The 22,124-nt window shown below is 39.4% G+C and overlaps 1 protein-coding gene across 25 annotated transcripts in view; it reads left to right on the top strand.

Annotated features, from left to right (window-relative positions):
• Nucleotides 1–22,124, top strand: part of KIF16B (kinesin family member 16B) — a 314,850-nt gene that overhangs the window by 129,087 nt on the left and 163,639 nt on the right. For all 25 annotated transcript variants that reach the window (XM_077951170.1, XM_077951172.1, XM_077951175.1 and 22 more), the window contains 2 exons: nt 19,798–19,917; nt 20,768–20,819. In XM_077951170.1, coding sequence (XP_077807296.1) covers nt 19,798–19,917; nt 20,768–20,819 — 172 coding nt within the window. The remainder of the gene's footprint in view (nt 1–19,797; nt 19,918–20,767; nt 20,820–22,124) is intronic.

A 22,124-nucleotide genomic window follows, 5' to 3' on the forward strand; every position in this document is an offset into this window, starting at 1 on the left:
TTATTTAATTTACCTATTTTGACATTGCATTCAGTTTTATAACCTTATTTCCAACAACTATTGAGATCAGCCTTTATTTTGAACTGGTTTTAATGCTTGCTTCCACTCGGTTTAGACCATCTCCCACCTCTGTTCTTTGGTTCTTTGTTTAGGTTATCTGTTATTTATCATCTCAGAGTCATTGTTTTCAGAGCAAGTTTGTAAGTTAGTAGACCTTCTTTTGATGGTTTTGCTACTTTTGCACATGAAGAACTATGTGAGTGAAGAACTGTTTTGCTCTTGATCTTTTCCCCTCAAAATGCTGTGAAAGTCACTTTCTTATGTTCTGGAGCTCAGTATAGCCAAGGGACGTTCTTTTATCAGCATAACATTTTTTTTTCTTTTGTAAACATTCTCTTTTTGTTTTGATACTATAGAATTTAAAATTTTATTTTTAAAATTTAAAATTTTCAACAAGGTTCTTCCTTCCTTTTGTCTTCCTATTCAGAGACCCCCTTTTTTTGGTTAGGCGCTGACCTCTTTTCAGCTCATTTCCATTGACTCTTTGAGTGTAGCTTGTCCCTCATTTCTTCTCTCGCTTTCCTCTGTAGTTCCCATTACGTTTCATTGACAACTTCCATTTTTTCTTTCTCTGTATCTGTTACCTTCTTCTATATTATTTTCATCTATTTATTCTTGACACTTCCATTCTATGACTGCATTTCATGTTTGCTTTCAGATTTTACTCATTTGATTATATGAAGTGTAGATTGTATTCTTTCTTTCTCCTTCTAATACAGAATCTACTTCTGAGTTTCCATTCACATGTCAACTGTTTCCTCCTTGTCTCCCTTTCTCTCTCTCTCTGTCTCTCTCTCTCTCCCTCCCTCTCTCCCTCTCTCTCTCTCTCTTTCTCTCTCTCTTTCATATTTCTCTCTTTTTTTCTTAAGGTTATGTTTTCTTGGACTAGCTTCTTTTTCTTATTGTAAGCAGAATGAGCAAAACACTTCATTTCTGCGATCTTGAATATACTGTTCCCTTTATTTTGCTTTGGAAAATCTTTTTGCTAGGAGAGCTCCTGTTGTTGTTGGCTCTTGTCGTGGGCTATTGTTGCTCATTTAAATTGTTTGCCAGTGGTTGTTGCTTACTGGTTATTGTCATTGATGTTGGTTGATGTTTGTTAGTGTTATTATTGTGGCTTGTTGTTTGTTGTTGCTTTTGATGATTGTTTGCTTTTGCTTTTGCCTGGCTGAGGAGTGGCCTGTCCAGGCTCAGGAGGATTTTTTTTGTTCTCTGACACTGCCTACCTTCTTACACAGTTAGAAATCTGTGCAAGGTCATGAGCTGAAGGACTGGGCTAGGTGGTCTACACTTGGCCAGATTCTTCATTTGTCTAGTTTGGTTTATCTTTCTGATAAGGAAAGGCTTATTTCCATAATATCTTATGGGATTATTTAAAGGAGGATTTATCCATAATACGTGGAAGCATCTGCATTTTTTATCTTAGCATAAGCACAGTATGGAAAACTCTCTTCTTTGTAGGACACTGTATGCACAGCTTTCTTTCTGTCCCTTCCTGTTACCTCTACCATGTACCAACACACAGTGTGCAATGGCCTGTTCCTCCACCCTGTGGAGATGGCTGTGATGATGACTGGGTGAGAACTGGTGGAGAAAGAGCAATATCAATGGGGATGGTTGGGTTGGTATGATGACATAGCCCAGGATACTTCAGAAAATAATTTCTGCCAACAGTTGGCAGTGGAGGGAGGAAGAAGCACAGATAGAAATCTTCCTGTCTTAAGCTTGCTGTTTTTTTGTTTTACTTTACACACCTGTCCTTGTTTTGTTTTGTTATTAAAGAGGCAGAGTCTTGTTATGTTTGCTGTGTTGCCCAGGCTAGACTCGAGCTTCTGGGCCCAAGTGATCCTCTCATCTCAGCCTCCTGAGTATCTGTGACAACAGGTGCCTACCTCCACGCCTGGCTTGTCCATGGTTTTATTCATAAAACTCTCTCCTCAGGGTATGGCCGATATAACCAATATTTCTAGTTTGTTAGAAATATTGAATTTAGTTTGCATTTCATCTAAAACAGAAACAGATGAGGATGAAACAGCTTTTTATGACTTTAGCAGTTGCCATCTTAAGCCAGAGTTTTTGTTAGAGCTTGGGGTGGACATTTTTTTCAATTAATTTTTTTTTTTTTGTAATAGAGACAGGATCTCACTATGTTGCTCAGGCTGCTCTCAAATTCCTGGCCTCAAATGATCCTCTCACCTCAAGCCTCCGAAGTGTTGGGATTACAGGTGTGAGCCACTGCACCCAGCCATAATAGGCATTTTTATTGAACTTTCTAGTATAAGTTTCTGTCACACCTTTTCTTTTTCTAGTGATGTTGCAGGTCATCCTCTAGGACCCCTTTCTCCCGACTCCCCACGATCTGCAGAGTTAAAGGCAGGTGGCAGGTCTGTGATCTTAGTTCAAGAAGGTAATCAAAAAAAGGAACTTTTTTTTTTTTTTTTTAACATCGGAGTGAGTCTGATTTATTACTTAGCTGCAACTGTGTAGTTCCTTGACTAATTTAAGAGTAGAGTTTTTAGGCCATAGTAAATCTTTTTAGAACAAGAGGAACTTAAAATGAAGATGTTCTACGTGGCCCACATCTAAGGTAAATCAGATAAGCCCCTAAAGAGAATGTATTAAGCTCTTTTCTCATTTCCAATTTGCAAGTATGGCCTGTCATTTGAACGATTTACAAAATGCTCACTTAGTTTCCAAGGGAGCATTCATTTTATATTTGAGTGCCTGCCCTGTGCTCAGCACTGGGAAGAACAAGTTAGAAAAGACAAGGTCCTTGTTCTGAAGATGTGGGAGGAGAGTTGGTGAATATGGGTGAATTTATTCTAGTGCAGGATAGATTATTGTGAGTCCAAGTATTTTTTCAAATTTGCCTGCAAGTTTTGTGTAGGAGCATTTATTGTTTACTCTGCAAAGTCTTCAGAAATTCACAATTTGACCTAGCGTGCCTACTGATGTTTAAGCCTAAATTAACACAATATCTGGCATTTAAATAGTATATTCTCTTATAATTAGATCAACATTTTCCCTGTTTAGAATGTAACATTGGAATCCAGGGACTTTTTAGGTTACCAAGTCTGGAAGCTGTAGTTTTATATATATTTTTTTGAATTAAGGATCTAATCTGTTTTAAGGAATTGTTTTAATTTTGTTGATTTCCATTATCTAACATTTCTGTAGTTTAATTGGGTTAATAAAGCACAAATTGACTACATTATCAAGTCATATGAGGATGCAGACGTAAAATGTCACCATAGGCAAGAGTTAATGGAATCAAGATGGTGCAGGGGAACATGCCACCAGCTCAGCTGCGGCCTCAAGGTATGCAGTGACATTTAAAAAATGTCTGCTGAAGCCAGACAGCCGGTTCATTAGATTAATTAAAGTGAAAACTAACCCCGATCTGGTGTTTTGATAATGACCACAGGGCTGCCATAGTTGGAATAAGCTAATGCTTGGCATTGTTCTCATTAAGACCGCAGTGGAATTGCCTTTATAGTTTCTTCTAAACTTTCAAATTCACCTTTTAGCAATAAAGTGGACTTTTAGCTTTCTTGATTGTTTTCTCATGGTTTAAGTGACACACAAGGGTAAATTTCATTTTTATTAAAGGTGACAGCCTCCTTTTTTCTGGCTCTTACATTCTTTATGGGACATTGAAGAAATCAAGGCAGCAACAGCAGGTTTCTACACTCCCACAGGCTGTCCATTCTGGAGGAATTCTGCAGGAAGAGGAGGTTGTCTACACTGTCTATGGTCAAATGCAGGGTGTTGTTTTTTCACATTTTAATCCATCACAGACTAACTTTTCTGTAAAGCACAATAAAAAGGAACTACTAACATAATAAAGTAGAAAAAAAGAGATACACAAAAAATAAAAGCCCCAGTATTTTATTAGATGCCATGTTTATAAAATTACTCTCAAATTGCACTTCAGTTTCTCAATGGTTGCATTTAATTTTGGCACTTATTCTGGAAAGACAGCAAGCACTTTGCATACTCTCCTGAGTCACACTGCTCTGGACTTCGTGTCACCATGTAAGTATCTCGTTGGTTCTGTGAAAAAGGCCCTGACATGCCTTTCCCTGCTAAAAGTGCTGACCTGGACAAAAACCTGATTCGGACATTTAAGTCCACGTTTTCAGAAAAAGGTCATCAAGGCTGCTCCTGATTATGCCATGTGAGAGCACTTAGAATTCTAGGCCATTTGTGACTTTTTTTTTGTTACTCAAATTGCTCACTTAAAAATAAAATTAGTTTCGTAAAGTCCCTGGTTAGAATGACTTTAGATTAAAAAATACACACACACACACACACACACACACATGCACACACACACACGTATGTACATTATCATTATACATACACATCATGTATATATGTGTGTGTGAATAAAAATGAATAAATAAGAATAAATAAATATAGATGTACATATATTTCTGAGGCCAAAAATTTCCTGCTTCCAGGGTCCAGGTGTACAGAATGTTAGTTATGTGTGCATTTATTATAGATTTTTTTTTTTGGAAAAATGGCAGTGAAAACAAATATATGTGCTCGTATATTCTTTTTTTCTTTCTTTCTTTCTTTTAGAGACAGAGTCTTGCTGTCACCCAGGCTGGAGTGCAGTGGTGCAATCGTAGCTCACTGCAGCCTGGAGCTCCTAGGCGGATGATCTTCCTGCCACAGCCTGCTGAGTAGCTAGGACTGTAGGTGCATGCCACCATGCCTGGCCTGCTCGTATATTTGTATTTCCCCCTTTCCCTTCACAATCTACAGGAAATGCACATGTGATAACTAACACTCTCTATGCTGAGACCCTGGAAACGGAGGAGGCTTTTGCCCACAGTTGAGTTCAGTAGAGAACTTAGTTTATTTAGAATCGAAACTTCAAGGAAGGTTTTTGTGTGGCTTCTGACATGTAAATGAGAATCAATCATGAATATCTGTCCTTTCTCTCAACTAGCACTGAAAGGTTCAAGGTATGTGCGGCGTTTTTCATCTCAGCATTGTTGGCAATAACTAATGATTGCAAAGGTTCCGAGAGCAATTTAAATGCCCACAAACAGTGCACAGGATACCTACATTAAAGTAGATACAAAAAATGGAATTTTATGTAACTGTGTAAAACTATGAGCATTTTTTAGCATGTCTTTCAGTGAACATGTGTGCCTAGTGCAGAGGTCAGCAAACTGCTGCTCTGAAAGGCTAGGTAGTAAGCAGTTCCTTCTTCTTGGCCCGCGCCACCTGTGTCGCAAGTACTCCACGGTACTACACCATGATAGCAAAAAGCAGCAGGCAATTTGTAAATGAAAGAACATGGAACATGTATTCCAATAAAGCTTTATGGACATTGAAATTGGAATTTTATACACTTTACACATCATGAAGTAATATTCTTCTTTTGATTTTTTTTTGACCGTCTGAAAGTATAAAAATCACTCTTAGCATTCCAACCATACAAAAACACGCAGACAGCCTTTTTTGGCCTTCAGCCATAGTTGGCTGACTTCTACCATAGGGCCTGGGGATGGAACTGCTGGGGCATGTGATGTGGATGTTATTTCACTGTAGAAGACACTAGCAAATAGTTTTCCAAAGTGATTGTATCCAGTTTACAACACGAAAATAGTTTTTTAACTAATGCAAGATGTGAGATTTTATGGTTGAAGTTTGTAATGGCTTAGGAAAGAGTTTGTTTCCTTTTGACTCCTGACTGTGGTTGTGAGAAGTTAGATGTTTAGATAACTGACTTGCACTGCACATATTAGCAAAACTAATTGATGTGTGTGATTGGAAAGTGTTGCATGTGTACGTTATGTTATATTTGGTTTACTGCTTTACTATTAATGGACCAGATCAGCAAACACAATTTTTTTTTATCTTGAACTTCACATTTCCTTGACAAGTTCTATAACCTTAGTCGCATGTGCTTTACTTACAAAAAGCTTTCTAATGTAATTCTCTTTGTAAAATGGATTATATTTCTGATTTTAATAAACTATTGGGGCCATGCGCAGTCAACATTCAAAATTATATTTGGGCTTTGGAGCAGTCCTCTCCTGCATAATCCGAGTGAATGAGCCTGTTTGATTTACTGGGTAATTTATCTTGCTAAAGATATATTAATAATGTCAAAGTGCAATGTATCACTTACAGGAATACTTGTGTAAAATATTGTTGCCCATAATAGTATTTATACAACCAAGATACGCATTTGTATTCAGGCCAAATTGATTAGAGGTTTTGGGGCCCCTTTGGGGCTGGTGTTCATATAAAGTGTTCTGTTATGATATAAATGGTGTGAACTCTCAAAGGGACAGGATGAGACAGGACTTGAGTGGCAGATGGTTTTACAAAATATTAACTCTTTGGGTTCATAGAGGACGATTTATTCAGTCACCTGTCCTGTGGCTGGGTTGTGGTTTCCCTCCTTTTCACCAAGTTTACTACACAGCCAAAGAAGAAACTCCCTTCTATACCGCTGTTTTCTTTGACATACTGTCATTACTGATGGTGTAAGCAGTAGTTTGAACAGTTTGATTTATTTGACGAATTTGGGTTTAGTGATTGGAGTGAAGATTTGATTAATAAAAGGTGGGAGGGGGTTATGTTCTCTCTTCTCCATGAGAAACAGATTTTATTTCTGGTTGAGCATCTCCAATCTGGAAATCTGAAATCCAACATGCTCCAGTGGACATTTCCTTTGAGCATCACATGGTCACTCAGAACATTTGGGATTTTGTAGCATTTTGGATTTTGGATTTTCAGATTGGGGTTAGTAAACCCATATCCTAGAAGAAGCAAGGAGCCTACTCATTAGGGGATGGTTTTTACCTACTGAAGCGTGCCTTGCCATGGGAGTGTGCGTCTTTCAGAAGGGAATTGTGAGAAGCTGGAAGTTTGTTCCTTTTCCTTCTTTTCTTCCTCCCTCTCATTCTTCATCACCTTCTTGCTTTTTCCTAAATTCCCTTCTGATAATGATACTGGCTCCTCAGTTGGCTAAGAAATAAATGAAGGCTGTGCACCAGGCTTAGGGATTAACCTCTAACATCTCACCTGTTAGAGAAGACCTCCTTTTGCCGCTGCTGGTGGTTCTCCTCCCACCCTACTCCAATTTTATGTGAAAGAATGGTACAGAGTAGCTTGCAAAAGAGATAAACCAGAGGATTTTGGCTTTAATATTTCATTTTCTGTGTAATTAAAAAGCTAGGATATATTTATCATCACAGAATCATGCCAAGGCACTATTACAAGTTCTGTCATAGATTTTTTTTTCATGGTGTGATTTATCAAATGTAGTTATTTTTAAAATTGACATGAAAAATTGTATATCTTTATCATGTATAAATATATTTATATTATATATATTTTATATATTTATATATAATATGTATGTGTGTGTGTGTATGTGTATATATATACACACCTAGCATCTTATTAGATAGGCATCTTTTTTTTATATATATATATATACACACACACACACATTGTGAAATGGTTAAATCTAGCCAATTAACAAATGCATTATCTCACATGGTTATCATTTTGAGGTGAGAACACCTAGCATCCACTCTCTCAGCATTTTTCAAGAATACAATATATCATCATTAAGTATAGTCACCATGCGGTACCGTAGATCTCTTGAACTTGTTCCTTCTATATCACTGTAAATATGCATTCTTTGACCAACATTTTCCCAACCCTCCCCTACAACCCCTCCAGCTTCTGGTAACCACATCTCAATTTATCTAAGTTCACTTTAGATGTTTGCACAGTGATGAAATTACCCAATGACGTATTTCTCAGAATGCATCCCTGTCATTAAGCGATGCCGGACTGTGTATCTGTAGTCTTTAATGTAATATGGATGGATCTTTACATATAATACAGATGTAGACTTAGATCTAAAGACAGAGACATATATATAAAATATAAGAGGGTACCTGCTTTACTCACTGATATATCCCTAATGTAGACTAGCACCTGTCAAGTAGCAGATGGTCGTTAGGTGTCAGTTGAATGAATCACAGAAGAAGGTAGCTGGCAAATGAAGGAGTTAGGTCGCAGTACTTGCCCTTTTGAGCATTCTCAAAGTGCACCCAGCAGGATAGAGGTGTCATTTGGAGGATACAGAAAATTATGCCCAACCCTGGATGTAAAATTCCTGAGAGTTTAAAAAAATGCCTGGATCCTGGTCCTGAGATGCTCATTCAGAGGATCTGGTGCGGGCGCAAGCCTGATATTTTTTTGATATTTTGACATTTCAAAAAATACCAATTTTTTGAAAGCTCCTTGGTCTAGCAGGAGAAACAAGCAATGCGTGAATGTAAAGTCACTGATCTGTGTTTGACGGAGATCCATGCGATTAGGCCTGATAACTGTGGAGTGCAGAGGAAGGGGTCACAGTAGACCTGAGTAGGCTCTAAATGACTCCTGGGGAAGGGGAACTACTTGTAACTGGGAATCAGAGGGTTATCTTAGGAGGACATTATTACTAGAGCCCAGGCTGGAAGATGAAGATGAGCATGACGTATTCCTGTGGGTGAGAAACAAGAACAGGCCAGCTTTACAAGACCAAAGTATAAGGCCAATATCAGATTGATACTTTCTGGGCTACAGCATCCCACTTAAAGTAATCCTTTCCCTTAACTGTTTTACCTGTGTTAATGTTTGTATTATATAGAAAATGCCCTTGTAGAATCTTCTGACGAACCATCCTGAATATTTTGGGTTTCCATTTAGGTTAAATATACTAAAGTACTTGTGATCAGAAGATGCTGCTCTACTTAAAAAGTCTAGTTAAATATTAATGTGAGGAAATTTGCTCTTGCATATTTTCACACGTAATTTCTTTAATTGGTTTTATGCGTTTTGCATAATTTAAATACCGACATCTGGATGATTTGCTCAGCCAGCGGAGAGGACTGTTTCATCAGAAAGATCTACACAGCATCTTCTCTGAACTGTGTGCCAACACTTAGCTATTTGGCATTTAAATAAAGAACGATGTTTCTGCAATGGGAAGTGTAGTGGAAATTGAACTGCCCCAAGAGTTTCTGTTCATTAAAAGGGCAGTATTAATTATATTTACTGTTTAGGGGCTGACTGCCAGTAAGGCCAGGACATCTAGGTTTGTTGGTGCCGTGGTGTGGTGGTAGCCAGACCCTTCTCTTCCTAATTCTGCCCTGGTGAGTCCTGTGACTCTTCCACATTGGTTCTAAATGTGTGCCTGTGTGTGTGTGCGTACGTGTGTGTGTTTTAACCATAGGTATTGTGATATGGCTTGTTTTAAAGTCATGGAAAAAGCAAGGCTTTTATATTTTTAGTTCATTTTCAGTGACATATTAGGTGCCCGTCTGATGTGATGCTAGGTACAGATTTTGGGGACAGTTATTAAATTATTTATGATGATAGTTTATTAGAATTAAATGTTAACATTTTAACAAAATTCCCATATTTGCTTCTGGCTTATTCTGGCCATATTAACTATTGTTTTGAGTTTTAAGGGCTGCTTTTGACTGGCAAGGAGCATTAAAAATGGGATTGATAAGAGACAGTCTTGGCCTTGGATATTGTTTTTAATAGTTTGGCTCTCACTGACCCCATCCTGACCTCTCCTTCTCTGGGCTTGACATCTTGGCTTGGACCTATTCTTTGCTTTCTGCAGGGGCAGACAGAAAATAAACTAATGTATGAGAAATTTTGATCACTTTAAGTGCTGTAAAGACAGTAAGCCAGGTGGAATGACAGAGTGTGTCTGGGGTTGGGGGTGGAGTTACTTGCATAGAGAATAAGCTTTGTCTGAGCAGGGACCTTGTTCATCTCTGATATGGTTTGGCTGTGTCTCCACCCAAATCTCATCTTGAATTCCCACATATTATGGGAGGGACTTGGTGGGAGGTAATTGAGTCATGGGGGCAGGTCTTTTCTGTGCTGTTCTCGTGATAGTGAATAAGTCTCACAAGATCTGATGGTATTATAAGGTGGGGTTTCCCTGCACAAGCTCTCCCTTTGCCTGCTGCCATCCATGTAAGATGTGACTTGCTCCTCCTTGCCTTCCTCCATGATTGTGAGGGCTCCCCAGCCACGTGGAACTGTAAGTCCATTCAAACCTCTTTCTTCCCAGTCTTTGGCATGTCTTTGTCAGCAGTGCAAAAATGGACTAATACAGTCTCACTCACTGGTATCTCTGGTCCCGAATAGAACAGACTGACAAGAAAGGGCAAGCCATGGAGATTTAGGGGAGAATTTTCCAGGCAGACTAAACAGCACACGGAGAAGCCTTGCAGTGGGAATGAGGAGGCCACTGTGACTGTCAGGTAGAAAGTGGAGGGGAGTTGAGGTTGGAGAGGTGGGCAGGGGCAAGATTAAGTGAGATATGGTGACCATTTTATTCCAAACGCATGGGAACCCATTGTAGTGTTTTATGCATGGTCTCTTGATATTTTGAAAAGGTGGCTCTGCTGCCATATGGAGAGTAGATGATAGGGTGGCAAGAGAAGCAAAAAGACTAATTGGGGGATATCAGAGACTCAGGCAGGCTGTGGAGGTTACTGGGACCAGGGCAGTAACAGTGGAGATGGAAAGTTGTGGATGATTCAGACCATATCATGGAGGTAGAGCTCTGTGAAGTCTGAGTCAAAGGTGACTTCTAGGCTGACCCACTTGATTCTTCTTTTTTCCAAGCTGTGGATTGTGAACTCTGCCTTCCCACCTGAACCTCCTCCTTCCTGGAGCTTAGTTCTGACAGAGGCTGATCCCCAGTGGATTTCCATTTGTTAACGTTCAAAGACCGCTCTTTCCCTTCTCGTTTTTGTTTTTGTTTTATTTTTGTTTGTTTTTAAATCTGATTGTGATTCATAGATCATAATTAATAGAGCCCTTACCTGAAGGGTTACATATTACTAATCAACTTTGCAGGGACATAGAACATGTTACTGGCCTACCAATATTGTTTTTATTCACGTCGTCACTCTCTGGGAACACAGCAAAAATAAAAAAGTCATTTCCTGGAGGAGGATGAAGGAGATTCTTAATGTCTTTTCATCATAACTTGCTTAGGTTGTGTGGATCAAAGGAGGAGAAAGCCAGGATAGTGGTTGAGGCAGTTGACAGAGCTTCACTGACTTCCTAGTAATCTTGGTGGCTGTTTCTACTTTGTTAGATGGACATGATTCTTCCTATGTGGAAAAGAGAATACAATAGACCCCCGCTTCTCTGCAGAGGATATACTCCAAGCCCTCCAGTGGTTGCCTGACATTGCAAACAATATGAACCCTATATACACTGTTTTCCCTATATGTATATACCTATGGTAAAGTTTAATTTATAAATTAGACACAGTAAGAGATGAACAATAGTAATAGAGCAATGATAACATTATACTGTAATAAAAGTTATGTTAATAGTCTCTCTCTCAAAATAGCTACTGCACTGTACTCACCTATGTTTGGACCACAGTTGACATTGGGTAACTGAAACCAGGGAAAGCAAAACTTCAGATACAAGGGGGCCTACTGTATGAGAAACAGTAGCTTCTGGATGAATGCCAGCTTGTTGCTTACTTTCAGGGTTTCAGAGCTAATTGGTTTTTGTTGATAGTGACTTTTTTTTTTTTTTTGAAACGGAGTCTTGCTTTGTCACCCAGGCTGGAGTGCAGTGGCACAATCTTGGCTCACTTCAACTTCCTCCTCCTAGGTTCAAGTGATTCTCCTGCCTCAGCCTCTCCAGTAGCTGGGACTACAGGCGCACACCACCACACCTGGCTTTTTTTTTTTTTTTTTTTTGTATTTTTAGTAGATAGTGGTTTTACCACGTTTTCCAGGCTATCCTTGAACTCCTGACCTCAAGTGATCTGCCCATCTCAGCCTCCCAAAGTACTGGGATTACAGGCATGAGCCACCACGCCCAGCTGATAATGACTTTTAGCATTTGTACGTTATTAAAAACATGTAAGTTACTAGACACCACTTGCTAGTCAAATTTGTGAGTGATTTTTAATACATAAATAATATCTTCTTACTGAGTTCCCCGGAAAGTATTACAAGGAAACATAAGCATATTTTTTTGCCTAGCAATAAAAATCTTTCGACATCTTATCAGTTTTTCTTGAATCTCCAGTTTCCATATTTCTCATTAAGAGGAATAAAACAGTTGAGGAGAATGTCTTTACTTAAGGTCCATCAACCCAAACTGTTAGTCACATAGAATCCACATACCTCTCCAGTGACTCTCAAGTTGTCACTTCCATTCTAATCCCATTCCCCTTTTTACTCTGTTCTTATTCACCCTATACATGCTGCCAGATTCATCTGATGAAGTATCAACCAATTCCTATTTTCAAAATTGTCAGTGCCTTCCCAGTTCTGAATCAGATAATGACTCATCTGCCTGGCTTTCCAGACCATTTTTGCAGGTTTACCAGCTAAACTGGATGTCCGATTGTTCCTTGTGTATACAATCGGTCCTCCATATGTGCAGGTTCTGCATCCATGGATTTTACCAACCACAGATTGAAAATATTAGAAAAAAATTGAGAAAACGCTATATTATTGCTGATATGTATTATGTTGTTAGACTTATGATGGTTCTGCCTGTACTGAACATGTACAGACTTTTTTCTTGTCATTATTCCCTAAACAATACAGTATAATAACTATTTACATCACACTTACATTGTATTTGGTATGACAAGTAATCTAGAGATGATTTAAAGTATCCAGAAGCATATGCATAGGTTATGTGCAAGTAGTACGCCATTTTACATGAGAGACTTGAGCATCCTTGGATTTGGTATCCTCAGGAGTCCAGGAACCAGTCCCCCATGGATATCGGGGGATGACTGTGTGCCCATGTTTTTAGCCTTTGTATCTTTGCTCAAGAAATCCCCTAAAACCTGGAGTACCGCTTGTTTTCATCCTTCCTTTTTGTAGCCTTTTAATGCTATTCTTGTCTTCAATGTTAAAAAACCAGTTGGTGATTCCATCACAGATTTCAAGGAAATGAAGAAATAATAAAAAGCATAACAAACATACAAGCCTGCAGCAGCAGTGCTACTGTGAAGTCACTAAGAGGAAGCATGTGAGAAAAGATCATGAGTGGCTGCTGGGGAAAAGGAAAGATTGTGAAGGGGATATTCCTAAACCTGCACCTGAGAAGCTGAATCAGTGATGATCCCAAAATTCCCCCCACTGTACCCTCAAATCGGAGGAACAGAATTGATTTTCCTATTGTTACTGAGGAGTAATAGCGATGGCCAGTGGTGGTAACTGGAATGAAGTGAGAGCTGAGCTGACTCTCTCTTGTAAGTGAAGTCCTGGGGAAACTCGAGGGCGTCCTGCCCTTTCCCTCCCCCTGGGAAGAGGACCCCTTCCCAATCATTAGGGAGCCCAGGAAGAGAGGGATGGGACTCAAACAAAGCTTGTGGTGCCTCAGGTGAGATCTCCTGGCCCTCTGTCACTCCATGTCGCTAGAGAAAAGTGGGTAGACTGCAGACTATTCAGTCAACTAGAAATGTCACAGATACGGCCAGGCAAGTGTCGAGGGGTTTCCTATCCTGTGTTAGAGCACATGGAATATTTGCACAGATACACCTAAGCATATACAAGATGAAAAAAAAGTAGAACAATTTTATAAACATAACTATAGCTATGGGTGTTTTGGACAGATGGGCAGATGGGCAGGTAGAGAACAAGAAAGAAGAGAAATATAGCCTGCAAAAGATAAAAGATCCCAATATAGATGAAAACACACTTCACGGGAGAGAAGGGAATTCCTCAGAATTGTTTCATTCTGTGGAACAAATGAATTGAGAAACATGAATTCAATAAACAAAGCAAGATACAAAGCAAGATGATAATAAAAAGCAAACTGAGATGAAAAAAGAGAGATTGTAGAATAAAGAAAGCCTCTGAGGCCCAACACAACATCATTGCAGGACTAATACATAATATTAGAAAATATCAAGGAAAAGAATAGACGCCACTGGAAATCAGATTACTAAGAGAATAAAGGCTTGTTAGGCCCATTGAACATAAATGGAGTGATCAAGATAGTAAAGCAATCAGAAGGTGAAAGAAATAGAAGACAAAGACCAGTGTAATGTAAGGACAATTGGTATTCTTAAAGTAGAGTGTCAACAAATGAAATAGAAAATGGAAAATAAGACAAGCTTTGTGAAATGAAAAATAAGTAGATGAAAGAACTGAGTCTGCAGATCAGAAGAATGTATTGTGTTCCAGGAAAATATAGAGTAGAACATGTTCAGCACTGAGATCTATCCCAATTAAGCCATTGAATTTCAAGGATAAAGATGAAACTCTTTAAATATCCAGACCTAAAACCAAATTGTCTGCTGTGGACTAAAAGTCAGACTAGCTTAATTTTTTTAGAGTAGCATTCAGTTTTTGAAAAGGGTGGAGCCATGTCTTTAACCTTCTAAGGAAAGAAAGTACTGTACTGCCCAACATGCACCATGTGGCCGCCCCATATCGACACAGCTACCATGTCATTCAGATGCCAAGGCAAGAAGCAACGTTCTCAAACTGGTACAGACTCAGGTAATGGTGCTTAAAACTGAAACACTTATGAAAAATGTGTATGCAGTGTGAATATGTTTCATAACCTCTTGGCTCACAAGGGTATTTTAGGAAATACCTCTTGTGTTAATAATAAAGAAACATGGTTGAAATAGTTTCTTTTCATTCTGTTAAATTTAAATAAAATCACATACAACTTTTTTAAATTAAAAAGTAGTTTTACTAGAGGATAATTTTATTTTTTATCGACATCTTTCTGGCTATCTGACTTCCTCCCCATCCTTATACCCACACTGGACGTATGCTGTAAGCCCTGATTGTCCCCAGTCCCCAGCCCCCAGACATCTGCTGTGTTTGTAGTCAGGTTTGCAGAAATTATGTGCACTTTATGATGTGAGTCCACTACAAAATTCTACTCGCTGGTGAAATATATAATTCTCTGTTGCATAAATTTTCACAAAAAGATTCTGACATTTCATTCTTGTCTGTTCAGGAAAAAAAAAAAAAAAGAAGTGCCACTTAGAAATCACTCCCTATAGTACCAAATAATCAGCACTTAGTGGGTGACTACTGTGTGCCTGCTGCAGCTGTCTTCACCTAACATACTCTGTGAAGACAAATAGTTCTTATTCCTAAAGAGATCTTAATTTACATGGGACAGACACACTGTCAAACTTTTCCCAGTTTTTTCCAAGTACGAGCTAGATCCCAGGTAGTCTTTCTAAGAGGAAAAAAAAAAATAGATTTTTGTTGTTGGGAAGTTTTTGTATTGTTTTCACTTACCTATTCAAGAAAGTTGTGGAGTTTTGTAAGGCAAGTGCTGGGCACTGAGGATGTGGTTGTGATTAAAAGAGCTGGACTCCCTGCTTACTCTCATAAACCATTATAGTGGTTACAGGGGCCTTGCACATTGACCTGAGTCCTCCTTTGGTCTTCCCACGGGATCTGGGCAGCCCTGCCTGCAATCACCAGAGCCACCGGAAGGGGCAGAAGTGATTCTGTGACTATCCCAGCAAAGGGCATGTGTTTTAAATTCAGATGGATTTCACCTGAATAGATGCCTGGAGGCTGAAGAAAAACGTATGGAGCATATCATTTGTAAATGTTGTGAACATGATGCTTAAAATAAACTGATGCTATGTTTTGACAGTTTTAGTCAGTTTATGGGTTTTTTTTTTTTTTTAATCCAAATAAGCATGGTTGCCGAAATCTTTGTTTCAATGTAAAATATATACAAGTATACATATTTTACCTTGATTTCTTTGGGATTCTGTGTCTGGAGTTGGGGGAGGGTGGCCCACTCTTCTATGTTAAGTATTCCATCTTATCCAAGAGGTGTTTCATAAATTATGTATAACAGTAGATGCCACTCAATAAATATTTTATACATGATAGATATTTTTGTCTGAAATTACTTTTTCACTTGAGCAATGATTTAAACCCTCGTTTCCAGTTTTATGAGGTGACACTTTTATAATATCATGTAGTTGAATGCAGCTTGAATGTCATAGAGCTTTAGGGCAGCATTAATCATAAATTCATCCTTCCCCACTTGCAATCCTGGAAAACTTTCTCTTAATTCAGATTTTACCCACTATATGGAAGTGTATGTGAGTGTGTGTGTGTGTGTGTGTCTGTGTGTGTGTGTGTACATGCTGGGGATGGGTGGGAACAAGTAAAACTTTTGACCTAATGGCTCTGAAACTATGAATTTCCAGTGCCTTTCAAGGTCTTATTTCAAGCAAAAACAAAGTGTTTCTCAATGGTTAATAAAAGAAAGAATATTAAACTAAACTGGGATGTAGTCCAAAGTAATTTCTCTAGTTTGAGTGGGAGCTATTAAAGTTTAAAATATTGCATTTGGGGAGTAGGGGGGTCATTGTCCACTTTTGTGCAGAAAGAAAATACACATGCCTCTGGACTTGTGAGAATGGTCACTTTCCTTTTCATGTGGACCTAGAGGCCTGTAATAATTCATTGCCATGGGGCTACTGACTGTGTGTGCAGTTTGGTCACAGTTCAGAGCTACCAGACCTTCCCATGAGGACATCATTTTATGAAATAGAGCTGTGTGATTAAATTCTCCTCTGTAATATATGTCTTTAAAAAAATCACATCCCATTTCTGCTCGAATTTCACGGTCAGGAGGAAAAAGCGTGAATTCTGCTAATATCCGAGAGGTAGGAGTAGGGGTTGGCTTATGGAGAGTGCTCAGTTTAGCTGAGATTTGCATGTTCCTTGCTATAGTAAATCAATGTTACTGAAGTCTCCAGCCTCAAAGCCTGAGGTTCTGAGCCGTGGAATGGGAGGTTGGCTGATAAGAGGAGTAATTGAAGAACAATGACATGCTTCATTTCCTTTTCTTGAATCTAAGTTATGCATTGGTCATTTTCTCTGCGTATCTATTTAATGGTTGTTAAATTAAATTGCTTTCTTTCACATTGTGATTTTTATGTTTTTTTTTTTTAAGCCACCCTTTTTCTTTTCTTTTTTTTTTTTTGGCTACTTCATTTCACTGCCCTCTCGCATGACTTCAGGTCTTCAGTGTGCATTTGAAACTTAAATATCTGCAGAGGCCTGAGAGACTTCTCTCTCTTCGCCCTGCCCCAGAAACCTCTCAGGAGTTCCCTTGTCTACAGGGTTTGAGTTTTGCTTTGATGGTCTTACACTAGCTTGAGAAGTTCTGAATCCATCACCTAGCAAATGGTAGACTTTGTAGGTTGTTTTAATGCTTAAATGACACAGAGTACATTTATTGATTCCAGGATTGTAAGGAATAGTGTTTATGTTTATTGCAGTGCTGGGTGTTGGAGTGTTGGAGTTACCGAGATGTGTCTTGGTCACTGCGTCTGACTGTAGGAGTCAGGGAGGGAAGGAGATTCTCCAGGAGCATCTCTGACCAGGATCCCCAGTTAGTAGTTGGACCTGGCTTTACTGTTGCTCGCACAGTCATGGGGCATAATATCATGCTCTTGTACATGATTTAGTCTGAACCTGGTTCAGCCCAACCTCAAGACTGCAACTTTTACCTTCAACCTTCTGGAATTTGTCTGCTTTCTACTTCAGACTTCCCCAGAAGCTTGGCTTTAGAGGTCTTTTGTCTGGGGTCAGATGGGTCTGATGTTAAGATAGGGCCTCCCATTTTCTTCCTGAGGGTTGCCTCTGACCTTCCCTTTGCATTCCACTGAACTCCGTGCATGTACTCATTCATTCAGCTGGCAAATATTAATTGATGTGTGGGACATGAAATTAGGTACTGCGTTACATTCTAGCCAGAGGACAGGTAATAAACTTTATATATTATATATATATGTAAAATATAAATAAAATACTTTACATATATGTATAGATAAAATACTTGCCATTCCCAAGGAGAGAAATCACCATGAGGAACATTGGTGGTTGCTATTTTGTATGGGGTGATGGGGAGGGTGGCTTTTGAGCAGAGACCTGAAGGAAGGAAGGGACCATGTTACGTATGTATCTAGGGCGATGTTTCTCAAATGTCTGGAGACATTTTTGGTTGTCAGAACGTCGGATGTGTTGGTAGCATCTATTGGGTGGAGGCAAGGGTGCTACAAAATATCCTACTGTGCGTAAGAATGAAGAATTACCTGGTCTGAAATGACAGCTGTGCCACAGTCCGGAAACCCTACTGTAGGGGAAGAGAAGGATAGCAATGACAGAGGAAACAGCAACCACAAAGGCAGAAGGAACCACAGTGAGTGCATCCTGGAGATGGGGCCGGCTGGCAAGTTTGAAGAGCAGCAGGGTGCCTGTATCCCTGGGGAGGAGTGAGCAAGAGGGAGAGCTGCAGGAGAGGAGAGCGAGTGAGCACGGGATGAGATCAGGTAGAATTTGGTAGAACATCACAAAGACTTTAGCTTTTGTCTCACTGAAATGGGAGGCTATTTAAAGTACCTGAGGAGAAGAGTGACCTGCCCTGATGGCCTTCTGGCTGCTGAGTTGAGTGTGTATCACGGGACACATGAGTGGTGACCTGGATTATTGCAGTAACCCAGGTGAAAGACAATGGTTTGGGTCAGAGGCACGTGCTGCAGGTGGTTTGATGTTACCAGATTCTGGGCATATTTTGAAGGTAGAGTTAACACTACATATGTAGAGTTTAGAGAAAGAAAGGGTCAAAGTGTAAGCGTGGTATTTGGGCCAAACAGGAAAGGTTGGTATTTACTGAGATAGGATAGTCTGCAGGTTTGGGAGGCAGAGAGAATCAAGGTTTTTGTTTTGTTTTTAAATGTGTTAAATTTGTGCTGCCTGTTTGACGTCTCCATAGATAAACTGAGTTGGGTTGGTATATACACACACACACACACACACACAGACATATATGGTATACTCATATATACGGTATGTATATGAGTATAGGACTTAAGGGAGACATCTGTCCTGAAGATGCAATTTGAGAGTCATCAGCATATTGATGGCAGGTAAAGTCAAGAGACAGAAGGAGACCATCAAGAGAGTCAGCGTCGGTAAAGAAGAGTCCCAAAGACAATAGCCTTCATAGAGCAAGTTCGAGAGAGAGTGAGAGGGAAGGAACTGAAGAACTGTAGGTATAGGGAAATTTTTGGAGGTAGTTTTCTCTAAAAGGCACAGAGAAATTGATGGTAGCTAGAAGGAGAGGCACGGCCGAAAGACGTGGTGAGGGTTGGGGATGGGAGGTGAATAGCAGATTCATATTAATATAGAGCAGGGAATGATCAAGTGGATAGGAGAAGTTGATGGCACAGAAATCAGAGGGCCAGGTTCTTGTGGTGCAGGGTAACTAATGCACAGGAAGCCTTCTTCTCAGGACCATGCACAGTTCAGCCATGGTAAGTGGAGAGAAAACCATCAACTAAGGCGACATCTTGATATTAAATGACATAAAGGCTCTGAAGAGTGAGAAAGTTTACTTTGTAGTTTGGATGTTCCTAGAACCTTTCTGAAGGAAGATTTGCTTTGAAGAGGTTGTATATCAGGCAATGAGTTTAATTCATTTTATATTGTGCTTTTTATATGTTCCAAGTTCACTTTGCTTACTACCTGCCAGGATTTCAACACAAAGTTTAAGGTCCATTTTTCTTGCAGTTTTTTAGATGAGAAATAAAATGTTGCCCATTCTGACAATCTGAAGAACACCTAATATGAAGTTCTCTTTTCCCAAAGTAACCTTTTCTTTTTCTTTTCCTCTTAATTTCAGGAACAAACTCTAGCCCTCAGGAAAGAAGGGATTGGAGTTGTTTTGGATTCTGAACTGCCTCATTTAATTGGCATCGATGATGACCTTTTGAGTACTGGAATCATCTTATATCATTTAAAGGTAGAAACTGATTAAGTGGAACATTCTAATTTTGTTTCCAGTTTCTCCATTAGACACTAACTAGGTTTATTATAATATTCTATGGTCATGAACACAACTAAATTAAATTAAAGAATATACGACAAATCCTTGAGCCCTTTGGGGATTTTCAGCAGCTCATTGGGATTTGGTATTTAAAGTTCCCTTGTTATCTAAAGTTAAATGATGAGCCATTGGTTTGCCTTCTATTCTGTGGGATTAGCAAGAGGAAGGTAAGGAACAAAAAGGCACACAGACTGAAGGAGAGAAGTTGCTAACAGCTGGGGGGATTTTGTTGTATGTACAGTTTCCTGGTCTCTGGTGGTAATTATGAAATTGTGCTTCTCACCTGCATTATTGGGCTTGGTTCCAAGCAGGCAGTTCATCTTGGGAGTACAGAATTCCGCATCAGTATTAATGGGTGCCTCTGTGACCTTGACCTTAGTGCCCTCTCTGACCCATAACTTACAATGAGAAAGCTACTGCATTTGTGTTTTGCAGAGTTGCATAAACTATATCTTTAGACACAAAGAATATCTTGGCCACTGGAGAACCTCCCAGAAAGGATCAGGAACATCAGTGATATTCCTGTCATGAGCAAAGTGTTGACGCTGCCAAAGCAGGGCCTCACCATTGCTGTACATTAAACCTTTCCAGACAACTGGAGCTTTTTTACAGAGCTGTGGGGAGCTCTCGTTCCGTTGAAGCTGTGGCCTGCCAGGGTGTTGTTCATCCCATTGGTCACTATGTTGTTTGGGCTTAAGTGAAACATGAAGAAACAAGCTATTCCTTCTCTTCTTACTAATACATTTTGCTTGGCTTTTCTTCCCAGGAAGGTCAGACCTATGTTGGTAGAGAAGATGCTTCCACGGAGCAAGATATTGGTGAGCATATTTGTCAGTGATCTCTTCCCAATGATTTTTTTAAGGTTGTGTTCAAGGAAGAACCTTTTTGAATGACTGACATTGAAGTAATTATAGAAAATTAAATTATTTTTCAAGTACAGTGTTGGTCAGTATGTATGTGTGTGTGTATATGTGTGTGTGTGTGTATATATACGTGTATATATATATATATATTTCTGTAATTTAGAATACAACTCAAATGAATAATGCAGAACAACTAATTTGGTGAATACAATGGGCCAATAAACCCTTTCCCCCACCCTACATTCCATACCTTGTCAGGTCTTTGAGGAACACAGTTACTTAAATCACTCTACATTGTCTCACGATGGAACAATGATTGATGGAAATATACCAACAGACACAGATAAAAGATATAGGTCTTTTGAAGAGTAGGGTTGTAGACACTTGGCTTCACAAAGATGACAACAGAAAGTAGGAGAAAACACAGCATACACACATGTGGAAACATGGCTTTTTGGGTTTCCTGAAAGTCTTCACAGGACTCACAGATAATCAGTGACTTAGCCTACACAGATGAGGTCCTTCCAGGCTTTAGGAGGATAACTTAGGCAATTGGTGGTGTTGGTGGTGGGTGTGTATATGTGTGTGGCAAGGTAGGGATTGGCAGGGGAAGAATTATGTTGTCTCAACTGCTTTTAGAATTGCTGGCAACAAACCTGCTTTCTCGCCAAGTATAAGCTATTAATCGAGCCAATCCTAGCATGTTCCTACGTGTATTAGGTTGGTGCAACAGTAACGGCAAAAACCGCAATTCCTTTTGCACCAACCTGATATTTACAATTTATCGTGAGACTGAGAGAGATAAAAACCATTTTCTAGAAGTCCCCAGATTCACCTATTTTTGAGTAGAATTAGGCATCAGGCCTCTTCTTCTAATTGTTAAGTTGTGTGTTTGATCTTTGGGGTAGCTATAAATGATGGTAAGTGGTAAGAACACACGTTTTCTGTGATCACAGATCAGTAGTACAATTTTGTGGATCCAGTGGAAACTAGTTGGCTTGTACTCCCAAGGCACTAGCCAAGATCTGTGCCTAAAATCACGTAGGCTTATTTGACAGATGATCATATCTGTGTTTGACCGTTCTTCAAACAAGAATCCAGGAGAGTTATACATGAATAGATAAACTTCAGTAGCTGCATGCCCTGAGAGGTCTCAGAATTGACACAGGCTTAGGCAACAGGCGTCTCAGTATGGCTTCTGAAGACCTCTTGGGCTTTTCAAGATTCATGTCATGCCAAGTTCACCTTGGGTTTCTGCTC

The sequence above is a fragment of the Macaca mulatta genome, chromosome 10 (assembly GCF_049350105.2).
Source record: "Macaca mulatta isolate MMU2019108-1 chromosome 10, T2T-MMU8v2.0, whole genome shotgun sequence".
Classification (NCBI taxonomy): domain Eukaryota; kingdom Metazoa; phylum Chordata; class Mammalia; order Primates; family Cercopithecidae; genus Macaca; species Macaca mulatta.